The following is a 12,014-nucleotide window of genomic DNA, read 5'->3' as shown; positions in this document are numbered from 1 at the left end:
GCTTCTTCCAGTATACATCCAGTTTATTTCATTCCCACCTAGCACTCATTTCACAGGGCTTCAGAGAGGAGCCTTCCTTGACTGCCCCATGTCACCTGAGCTGCTGTTACCTCTCCTCACAGACCCAGCCAGCACAGCCACAAAACAGAACACATCAGCTTAACAGACTAGTGTGTGTCCTCTGCCCTGCAGACTTTTTTGGGGGCTGAGTGAGACACAGTTACACATCCTGATCCACTGTCTCTGCAGCAGCAGAAGGGGCAGGTAAGGAATGGGGATGTTTTCAGCAGCAAAAGCCTTACCTTTATTATTTAAAGAGATGAAAACTGCAGCATGCAAAGCAGTATCTCCTTGTGCAACAGAGAGGTTTTGAGGGTCTGCGCCTTTGGTCAGCAGCAAATATGCCAGTTCAAAATAATTCTTTCTGAGGCATATTTTCAGTGGTATTTCAGAGCTGGCTCCAATACCATCAGGCAGAGCTGGTGTGAAGGACAGGAAAATATTAGGGTTTAAATCTAATACACCAATCTGCTAACTACAGAAAGCTCTGAACAGATGCAGTCAGATGCTGATTGTCAAGCAGGTGACAGGGGTGTTTTTTGCCAGCTTTTTACATGTAACTGTTAAAACACTTTTTGACTAAGAATATCTTCATCATTTATCCTTGTATCCCATTAAGCTGAGCAACCAGTCCCTTTGCTGTGATAGGAAGACATAAAGGCCAGAATATATCTTCTCCAAGTCAGTCAGTCACTGACTGACATAAGAGGCCTCCTTCCTCTCCTGGCATTCAAAAGGTTTCAGCAGTACCATGTGTCCATAACTTATAGCTAGCATCAAGCTGTAAGATTAAATGAAATACGCCAGAGGGAACCTAGGAATAAGCTCATACAAAACAAGTATGATGATGTCTACACTAGTTAAAAACAGAAAGACATCTGGTCATGCCTTTGAAATCAATGAAGTAGTCCGTTACTTGTAGCATAACAGCAGACTGAACTCAAAGACTATGCCTTACGCTTTCTACCAGGACAATATTTTGGCTGAAGACAGAGAAATTAAGGCCCAAGAGAAACTACAAGTGCAGGAGCAACGATAGTCCTTGGCCTTTTACTAACCCTAGCAGATAAATTTCATTTGATAAACATCTTCCACCCATGTAGCCTTACTAGCTTCTCCATGTCCCACACAGCAGATGCAGCCAATGCGTGTGTTCCAACAAGCTGCTGCACTTATACAAAGCCACAAAAAACCCCATGTGTTGGTATTTCTGAAACAATCTTGCTCCCAACATGTCAAATAACATACTGCATCTCTTATAGCACATTAGTATCACAGTTTTTCACCTCCTCGTTCAAGCAAGCATCTTATGAGCTGCACTTGCTTATCCATTCGTTCAGTCTGTTGGATAATGCTGCCAATGTCAACATCTGAGAGACTGCAGGTTTTGAAGAGTCCTCCACCTGATGGATTTTCCCCATTGGCTGTCCCTGTTAGGAGCAGCAAAACTTTATGCCACATTTGCTTCCCCAGCAACTGTTTTATGAAGCTGTTAGCACAGGCATTGGAGATGTCGCATGAGATTTCTTCAGGGATTTCTGCAAGACAGTTAAGACAACATAACTCACTCAAAGCCATATAATGAATTCCACCTCACTGTAAACTAATTTCAGAATAATTAGCTTGTTAAACTGAAAGTAAGGAACATCAAAATATATCTTTCCATCCTTATGCTGTCAGCCAAGTTTGAACATTTTGATGCATCATGAATTTCTGTGCATCTTCCATTGGTTTTAAGTGCAAAACACAACATTAAATATAATTAAAAGCACATCAGTCCTAAAAGTTACAGGAACAGATAAGAGAAAGAAGGGCAAAAGGGCACTTAATTTATGTTAGCACCAGACACATTTTTCACAGCAATTAAGTTTTGTGAAAGGGAGAAATGGAAACTCACTGCACCTTTCACAGAAGACAGCCATTTCAGAAATCGTTTAACTGCATCTTCCTTCAATACATTTTTATTATGTACTCCATTTTCACACCTGTAGAACTGGACAAACTGTTCCAAAACATCCTGGAGAGAATCTGGATCAGCTGTGGCACTCTCATTCTCTCCTGCAAAACATTACAGAAATTTAAAATCCACTTCCTTGCCAGCATGTTTTCAGGGCAAGACTGTGATGCATTACATCCCAGGGCTCTAAGAAATGTATAGTGGCAAATTAAAAACAGATGGCTGAAACTCTTACTGCCAAATGCCAGTCCTGTGATAGATTTCTGACCCCAAAGGAAATTTGATACTTTCATCAAATACACTCTTGTCCTGGTTTTGCCTGGAATAGAGTTATTTTTCTTCTTAGTAAATGGTACAGTACCATGCTTTGGATGTAGGATGAGGATACCATTGATAGCACAGTGATGCTTTGGTTGTTGCTGAGCAGTGCTTACCCTGAGACAAGCATGGCTGGGACAGCTGACCTGAACTGGCCTAAGGGATATTCCATATCACAAAATGTCATGTTCATTACATAAACTATGTGGAATTGGCCATGAAGGGACCACTGCTGCTTGGGGATGGGTTGGGCATCACGTTAGAGGGGTGTGAGCAATTGTACTGTGCATCATTTGTGTTTCATGGGCTTTATTCCTCTTTCTCCTTTTCATAACAATAATAACAATAATAATGGTAGTAATTTATTTTATTTCCATTTTTAAACTGTTCTTATCTCAACCCACAATGGGAGGGAGGGGAAGTAAGTGAGCTGCTGCTTGGTACTTAGTTGGCAGCTGAGGTAAAACCACGACTATTTACCATAATTCACAAGGCTGACTGCAATAGCTTCTGTATGCAGGCAGGAAAATGCTGCAATTATATCATTGTTCAGAATTTTTAGAGTGGATGACTAAACCCAGTAATGTTCACAGCATACACTTTAAATGAGCTTGTCTGATTCCCCAGTGCCACTTAAAACATAAAGCCATAAAAGAATTTCCTCTTAAAGTTAAAAAACAAAGCCAAAAATATACACCATACCAAAATGTTATCTACAAGTTTAAGAGATATTTATGTAATGGGAAATAGCAGATATTAAACAATGTCCCAATAAATGCCCTTAAACAGCGAAAAAGTTGGCTTGGATTTAAGGAATCCAGGCACATGGAAGACAAAACAAAACAGTAGCTTTACCTCTTAGGACAAAGAGAGAGACAAGGTTGGTCATCTTTTTAGAAAGAAGGACTAACCTCAGATTGTTACCTGTAAAGCTGAGGCTTATTCTCCAGCCTCTCATTTGCACTAAGCTTAGAAAACTGTTGCAGGCTGTGCATCACCAAAAAAACCCCCAAAACCCAAAAAACCCCTGGCCACAAAAGACACTGCAACCTGAAATGCCAACCAAAGCCATTACTACCAGAAAGGTATTGGTGTTAACCTCGTAATGGATAACCACTGTGCTAAAACCTTCTTCACAGCAGAGATCTCCACAGTAAAGAAAAAAACCTGTGGGAATTTCTTTGCCAGGAGCTATAATGAAATGAAGCGCAATGAAACCCAGTGCTGTCCGATAAACTTATAAGCAGTACACACATGAAAACTGAGATACAGTTCAAAAACTTTGCTTTATGCCAAGCTTGATCTGAACATCACCTGGACAGCAGCTGCTCTCAAGCAAGGACAAAATGTTCACGATTGCCTAGCAGGAGATCACAGTAACAACCCACAGGGAAAGTTACATAAAACACACCCGCAATTACTTATTTGAAATAAAACTATTTTGTACCTAAAGGTTATAATTTTAAAACAGGAAAAGCACACACTGCATGTAGTACCTTTCTGTTTCCCAGAGGAAGTCTGTTTCTCAATGTGCTTGCTGATTTCTTTTGCAGCATCGAAGTTTTTGTTCTTTTTCAAGATATCTATGGCACGTCTTGACCGTGCATCTGGAACAGTGGGATCAACCCCAAAATTCAGGAGCATGATCACATCTTCTGTTTGTCCTAAAGCAATACATGAAAAAAAAAATTAGAGGAAGAATAATTCACATTGTTCAGCAGTTTTGTTCTGTTTTCTTTTTTATTTTTAATTACCTGGCACAATTTCTAGCATAATTTTAACTTTAAAAAATCTAAATTCTTCCAGTGTTATAAGTTGACAGGGTGGAAATCAGTCAAAGGTTGGACTTGAAGATCTCAGAGGCCTTTTCCAAACTTAATGATTCTGTGATTTCATGATTTATAATATTTATTTTATATAGCTATAACATATATATATATAAATATGTTTAAAAGATACATATAAAGTTACATTTTATAACATTATATATAATACATAAAGACATAAACGTTTAAAAATAAATACATATTAAAAATATGTGCTCTCTACATAATAAATACCATATGAATATTACCAAATCAATTTTAAGCACCCAAAAGTCTGGTGTTACCTTGGCATTGATGTTTGCTTCCTCTTGCCACCTTGTGGGCAGAGTAAGAAATACAAGGAAAAAAGCCAAGGTAACATAAAATGAAATCCCACAGAAACTGTGAAGGAAAGCATTTCCTCTGACAAGGCACACTGCTATCCAAGCCTTAAATTTTCACCTATTTAAAAGAACAGGAGAGGCTTGACAACAAGTTTGTTGCCATTTGATTCAATAAACTGTATTATTAAGATAGTAGCAAACGGTAATAGTTAGCATTAGTTGACATTAGTAGTAGTTATGCTAAGGTTTGGTAGTCCGCATGTAACCTGCAGATGAACTGTATAGCAGATATTGCAATGTAAGCAGTGTAGCTAAGAGATAATCTAAGGAATGTACCTTTTGGCAAAACTTAAAGGTCAAAGAGATAATTGTACCAAGTAGTGAAAGGATGTAAGAAATAGTTATGATGAAGAAATCATGTAGAAAACATATAAAAACCCTGTAATTTTTCTGTGAAATGGGGCTCTGTCTTTGGACGCTAGTCCACAGGCTCCCGGACCCTCAATAAAGCACTGCATAAATGACTTTGGTTGTTTGTGTTTTCTTCAGATCGGGCAACAAGTTATATATCTTAGTCAGCCAGGAATTTTGTGGCCTTTAAAAATTTTGTACTGAACTATATTTACTTAGCTAAGGGATGTTCACCAACATGTTATTTTATCTGGTTTTAATTTACATCTGTGCTGGCTGAGTATCAGAAGAAAATCCTGAGAAATTACCTCACCGACCTGCAGAAAGGAACTCAATGGACCCATACCCCTTAGAGAACTTAATCAATAGTTGAAGAACAAAATTCAATAGAAGATTGTTTAATGCTGTCATATAACTAGAGATGAATTAAATGCCACAGAACAAGAAAGATATCTTGAGAGAGTTAAGGAGTCAAAGGCCTATACACCCCAGAAAACTTGATTAATACGCTGCAGGTGCAGTAAGGGAGCCACTTCATTGGCTTATATACCCCAGAAAACTTAATTGTAATTGTCTAACCAGGACAGCAAATGTAATAAAGCAGTGTTTAGCTGCATAAAACTTGGGTTATTCATTAAAAAAGAAGATACATGAGATGTTCTGGTGGGAATTAAGAGGAACAAAACACCTATACCATAATGCAATAAATTGGGCTGGCTTTTGGGAGTGTCTACAAAAAAAAAAAATTGGATGCTATATTGTACATAAATGACTGAAAATTCTTGTTTCTTTGAACATGCCTATGGCAAATGAATTCTCAATATGTTCCTGATTTTGACTCAAAATTGTTATTAGGAATGTTCATCTCACAGTTTTTGCTGTTAGATTTAAAACTCTTTGTTTCAGGTCTCCAGGTGGTGTGATGTGATTTAAAGGGCACATTGAAATTTAAAAGGTAACTTCTATGATTCTAAAAACTGCAGCATACTTGTAAGAAAATCCTAACCAAAAAACCAAAGAGCAAAAATGGTAACAATTTAAAAAAGAATTATTGGAATGTTTAAGTATCAGTTGCCACTACAAGTCTACATTCAGATACTTTCTCATTTTATTCCTTAGCATGAAATAGAAAACACCAGAGTCTGAAATCTTCCATTATAGATTTTTCCATATGAAAACAAAACAATATACACACTACAAAAAAAAAAAAAGTATTTACTGCGTTTCTGTGAATATTCACTGGAAGAGGCCACAATATGCAGCAAGGTCTGTCCATCTCTGTCTTTCTGGTTGATCCTATCCTTCAGCTCTGGCCTACAAGTCAGTAACCATCTGAAGAGATGGTTCTTTGCTGAAAAGATAAAAAAGCACACTTAAAGAAACAGGTCCTGGGGTTGTTTTCCCCTTTGGAGTGGCAAGATGCAAATCTAAGGCTGATTCATGACTCTATTACACACAAAGAAACTGTTGCTCCACACTGAGACTGCGGAAAGAAACACTGTACCTTTTTTAAAGCTGATATATTCAGGTTACAAAAGACCCATATCAAACACACTTCTGCCCCAAAATAGAGAAAATAACAATTATATTAGGTGTCCACTACTATCAGGCATGGGTTTTGAAGAGAGCGTTTAGAACATTTCTAAAAGAGTGCTTTATTGGCACGTGCAAAGTTATACCTAGATGATCTGACCTGAGCTGTTGGGACATATTTTTTTAATTTAAAAAAAATCTAGCTGTCAGTTCTCCGATAAAAGCCAGCACTGTTTTATTTTAGCTGCAGATGTCACTCACTTGCTTTGATACACAGTCTGATAACAGCATGCAGCGGATACAGTCCGATGGACTCAGCCTTCGCCCCAATGGAAATCAGCCACTTGACTAACTCCGCGACTTCCTGCAGCTTCTCACCGCGACCATACGACTCAGAAGTCTGGTAGCAAAGAGAACAATTGCAACTCATCATTTTTACATACACAAAGAGCATTTCTTTTTCAATATTTTCTGTATTTTCATGACAAGAATCAGCAGAACAACAACCAAGCCATAGCCACTGTAAAATGCAATTATTTCTTTCATAGACTTCCACAGAATGCCTTGGGTTGGAAGGGACCTTAAATATCATCTTGTTTCAACCCCCTTTCACCACACCAGGCTAGTCAGAACTCTGTTCAACCTCAAACACTTCTAGGGATCCACAACTTCTCTGGGCAGCCCATTCCAATGCTTCAGTACTCTCTGAGTAAATAATTTCTTCCTGATAGCTAACCTAAACCTACTGTCTTTTGGTCTGAATCCATTCCCCCTTGTCCTGTCACCATGTGCTCCTGTAAAAAGTCTCTCACCATATTTCTTTTGGGCTCCCTTCTGGTACTGGAAGGCCACAATTAGGGCATCACAAGGCCTTCTCTTTTCCAGGCTGACAAATTCCAATTCTCTCATCCTTTCCTCACAGGAGAGGTGTTCCATTCCTCTAATCATCTTGGTGGCCTCCTCTGGTGGACTCACTCCCAACAAGCTGATGTCAGGAATAGTGCGACCTGCAAGACCAGGGTGGCAATGGTCCCTCTGTACTTGGCACTGGTGAAGCCACACTGCAAATCCAGTGTTCTGTTCTGGGCCACTCACTACAGGAAAAACATTGCAGTGCTGGAGTGTGTCCAGAAGAAGGCAATGGAGGTGGTGAAAGTTCCTGGAGCACAAATCTGTGAGGAGAGGCTGAAGGAACTGGGATTGTTTAGCCTGGAGAAAAGGAGGCTGAGGAGAGACCTCACTGCTCTTTACAGGTTCCTGAAAGGAGGCTGTAGCCAGTTGGGGGCTGGTCTCTTTCAACACCTCCCAGCCAAAAGAAGGAGAAGAAACGGCTTTAAATAGTTTCAGCAGAGGTTCAGACTGGATATTAGGAAAAAAAAATTGACTGAAAGAGTGGTTAGGCACTGGAATAAGTTACCCAGGGAGGTGCTGGAGCCACCATCTCTGGAAGTGCTCAAGAGGCATCTGGATGTGGCACTTAGGTTTTAGGGGTGATTATGGTGGTGCTGGGTTGACATTGAAGGTCTCTTTCAACCTTGATGATTCTGGGATTATGAAAAAGCACACAACCCGAGCAAAAGCCAGCTGAACTTAAAAAGTATGTTCTAGCAAGGACTTAATGAACTCGAAGCACCGTCTACAAGGGGTATAGCAATACAGGATACTCTGGAGGTGTGCAGCGGAAGCTCAGATAGAAATTCAGACAATATGCCAGAAGGATCAGGACATGAGGAGGTGGTCGGAAACAGCGTTCAGACAAAACTTCTCCATTTGTGCCAGTCATCTTTTTAAATAGCAGTCTTCACACATGCTTCTAACATTTACAAATAAATCCTTTTTTCTAATACCTCATGCCAAATTTTGACTGGCAAGAATTACTCTTTGAGCACAGTTATCAAAGTACAACAGATTACAGGGAGAATGTAGCAGCAGCAGGGGAAGTTTGAGTTGTCAAAAAGCCACATTTTCTAATTTTCGCAAAGGAGAATTGGTACTTCGGGATTTTTCATCTTGATTCTTTCAGTACAACAAACCCACTAGACCAGGTAAGATTGGCTGGGCCAATTCAATGAAAAAATGGCCACACTATTATGTAAAGCCTGCCCATTTTTCCTGTCTCAGTGATGCATTTTGCTTTGCTGGAAGACACTTTGCTAAGACACTCTGCATGGGTCTTCTGCTGTGTTGCCACACATCATTGCCAGTGTGGAGTTACTGTGCTTGCACTGGCACAGCACACCTGCCTAATGATACCCAAGCAAGACATGCTTGCATATATCCAGTCACTAATTCTTCTGCTATCTCTAAAAACAAGCCTGTGAGGAGGTGTGACTTTATTTCCCTTGCATTACCCTCAGAATTACTCCTGCACACTCTGTCAGGTACCTAAATGAAATATAATTATGGAAAAACCACCAATTTGAAATTATTATGACCAAAGTACCACAAAGACTGTAACAGCCAAATGACAAATTCTAGTATATTCCACCAATATTACTTCAACCTTTGTGAGAAAAAACAGAGCCTGACACTGAAAAAAAAACCTGGGAAGCACAAGAGAAAGTACACACAATCTGAGAACAGGAAAGGCATCCTGTTTCTTCGAAGCCTGCAAACCTTGAGGAAACTAACAAACTGTCAGGCTGACAGATTTATTACAGGCCTGCAACCATGCTGCATGAACAAAGACTCTCACACTAAGTGTGTAAGTACTGTCCAAACTCTGCAATAAACAGATTCACTTTGCTCTCAGCTTGTGAGTCCAGTATTCATACACCAACAAACTGTAACTTGCCAGCTAGTTACCAAGCAGAGGTATCGTGTAGCCTACAGCTAACATCTTCTTAAGTTCCTGACAAGAAAGAAACTGCAAGAAATATAGAAATTCTTTACTGTAAGGGTGGTAATGCATTGGAACAGGTTTCCCAGAGAAGTTGTGGATGCACCATTCCTGGCAGTGTTCAAAGCCAGGTTGGATGGGGCTTTGAGCAACCTGCTCTTGTGGAAGGTGTTCCTGCCCATGGCAGGGGGCTGGAACCAGACAATCTTTAACATCCCTTCCAACCTGAATCATTCTAGGACTCTATGGTAATGCCCAGCGGAATTTCTTAATTTCTCACAAACATTGTGAGATGCCTTTAGAAAGCTGGTATGTTACTGCTATGGAAACTGGCTTCTGAGCTGCAGAGCTGGTGAACTCCCAGCAACAGCCTCCAACTACACCTTCATAATACTAATACACTTGGAAATACTAAATTTCATTCAGAAATATTACATTACATGAAGTTAAATTTTCAAACAAATGGATAAAATGGAATCATATAATGTCCATGTATTATTTTTCATTTTATTTTTCTTGGTTCAAGACGGAAAATCTCTCACTAAAGTTATCAGGAAGAAAATAAATAGATACAAGGTAAAAATAAAAAACATGAACTTACCTCAAAGAGATTCTTCAGAGATATCTGGTTAACTCTGAGATCAGGGGGCAACTCTTGCTTCTCAGGCAACAACAACAGACAAGACTGAAAAAAACCCCAGACATTAATGCTCTTATAAGCACACTCAAAACTTTGTTTTTCACTGCCTCATCAGATCTTGTCAGAAAGCCAACACAGGCTAACAATATTTCAGATCTTTTTGTAATATCACAACTGAATCTCCATTTCTAATTTTCAACTGAATAATGTAATATATAGTGGAGTGTAGGAAGTTACAAGTGATGAAAGTTTCCTCAGAAATAAAAACCATGTTAAAAAGGTTAGGCTGTAAAAGATTCTCCAGTACTTTGAATACTTCCAGTGCTTGGAAGTAACCTTTTGCTTTAGGAATGGACCCTTGCACCGGGGACAAGACTGCCCAGCTAACACCAACACCCCAAGCAGAAAGCAAGAAATTAATAATGCATCTTCTTGTGCTGCTTTCCTCTGTTTTCGCCATTTCTCTCAAAAACTTTGCCTTTCTCCTTGAAAAGCCACTTAACTTCACTATGGATGCCATCTACCTGGACTTCTGTAAGGCCTTTGATACAGTGCTCCACAAGAGTCTTAGCTCTAAATTGAAGCAATACCAGTTTAATGAATGGGCTGTTGGATGGCTAAGGAATTGGCAGAATGGCTGCATCCAAAGAGCTGTAGTCAGTGGCATAGTGTCCAAGTGGAAACCGGTAGTGAGTGGTGTCCCTCAAGTGCCTGGACCAGTACACTCACTGTCTTCATCAATGACACTGCCAGTGGGATTGCGGGCTGCCCTCAGTCACTCAGGGGGTTTGCAGATGGCACCAAGCTGAGTGATGCAGTTGATAATGCTCAAGGGAAGGGATGACATCCAAAGGGACTCTGACAGGCTTGAGGAGCAGGCCCATGGGAACTGCAGGAAGTTCAACCAGGCCAAGTGCAAGGTCTTTCACCTGTGTCAGGGCAATACCCAGTATCAATACAGACTGAGGAAGAAGGGCCTGTGGGATAATAATGGATGGAAAAAAGGATAAAAGCCAGCAATGTGTGCTTGCAGCCCCGAAAAAAAAAAATTATCCTGAGCTGCAAGGAAAAGTAGCATGGTCAGTAGGTCAGTGACTCTACCTCTCTGCTCTGCTGAGAGTCTCTCTCTGCTGTAACCTGGAATGTTACAACCAGCTCTGGGGTCCCCAGCACAGAAAAGACATGGACCTGTTGGAATGAGTCCAGAGGAGGGCCACAAAAATCATTAGTGGGATGGAGCAACCCTCCTGTGCTGAAAGGCTGAGAAAGTTGGGGTTATTCAGCCTGGAGGTTTCAGGGAAAACTTATTTCAATAAGGTCAATATAAAAAGCGGGCTTAGAAAAAAGATTTTTTAACAAGGCCTTTGTGACAGGACAAGAGGCAAAAATTTTAACCTGACAGTATGTTCTCATTGGACAAAAGGAAAAAAATTTTTATGATACAGGTGGTGAGACACTGGAACAGGCTGCCCAGCAAAGCTCTGAATGCTGCATCCTTAAGAGCATTGAAGGTCTGGTTCATCTGGCATTTAAGCAATCTGACCTAGTGGAAGATGTCCCTGCCCAGAGTAGGGCTTGGATGGGGAATGTGGGGCTCCAGTGAGTCCACAACTCCAGTGTGGGTCCTCCACAGGCTGTGGTTACTGTCAGAAGCCTGTTCCTTCATGGTCTCTCCACAAGCTACTCTGCCTAAGCAGAGTCTAGTAGGATACTCTGCCCTAAGTTGTGGTAAAACAGCTTGAACTTTATCTTATTTGTAAAAGCTATCAGTGATGGATAGAGAAGGGAGGGTCACACTGCTTGTAGTCTTGAAGAACGCTGAGACCAGCCTGACTCATCAATCCCAAAGTTAGACATGCTGAGGATGTGAAAAACAATGTTTCCTGACAGAAACTGCCACCAGTGATGAAGCAGCAAAGTTCCTAACAGGTGATACTACTGATAACTTATCTAGAGCTGCTAAGCTGACACAGCCAGCCTAGAAACATATGACTGACAGTCACTTTATACTATAAAAGTATGGTCACACTTTTTAAAAGCAGGGTGTTCTAACATACCCCTCTTTGTATGTGTGCGGAGATTCCTCCCTTGAGTGGAGATTCCCCTC

The 12,014-nt window shown here is 40.3% G+C and overlaps 1 protein-coding gene across 1 annotated transcript in view; it reads right to left on the bottom strand.

The window, feature by feature from the left end:
- Positions 1 to 12,014, bottom strand: part of TRANK1 (tetratricopeptide repeat and ankyrin repeat containing 1) — a 49,700-nt gene that overhangs the window by 22,911 nt on the left and 14,775 nt on the right. Inside the window, exons 6-12 of the mRNA XM_058832096.1 lie at positions 9,869 to 9,952; positions 6,690 to 6,828; positions 6,115 to 6,246; positions 3,832 to 3,999; positions 1,963 to 2,118; positions 1,347 to 1,598; positions 303 to 479 (exon numbers count right to left, since the gene is read on the bottom strand). Of these exons, the coding sequence (XP_058688079.1) occupies positions 303 to 479; positions 1,347 to 1,598; positions 1,963 to 2,118; positions 3,832 to 3,999; positions 6,115 to 6,246; positions 6,690 to 6,828; positions 9,869 to 9,952 (1,108 nt within the window). The remainder of the gene's footprint in view (positions 1 to 302; positions 480 to 1,346; positions 1,599 to 1,962; positions 2,119 to 3,831; positions 4,000 to 6,114; positions 6,247 to 6,689; positions 6,829 to 9,868; positions 9,953 to 12,014) is intronic.

This window comes from Poecile atricapillus, chromosome 2, assembly GCF_030490865.1.
Source record: "Poecile atricapillus isolate bPoeAtr1 chromosome 2, bPoeAtr1.hap1, whole genome shotgun sequence".
Classification (NCBI taxonomy): domain Eukaryota; kingdom Metazoa; phylum Chordata; class Aves; order Passeriformes; family Paridae; genus Poecile; species Poecile atricapillus.
This window is presented reverse-complemented; position numbering and strand designations above follow the sequence as displayed.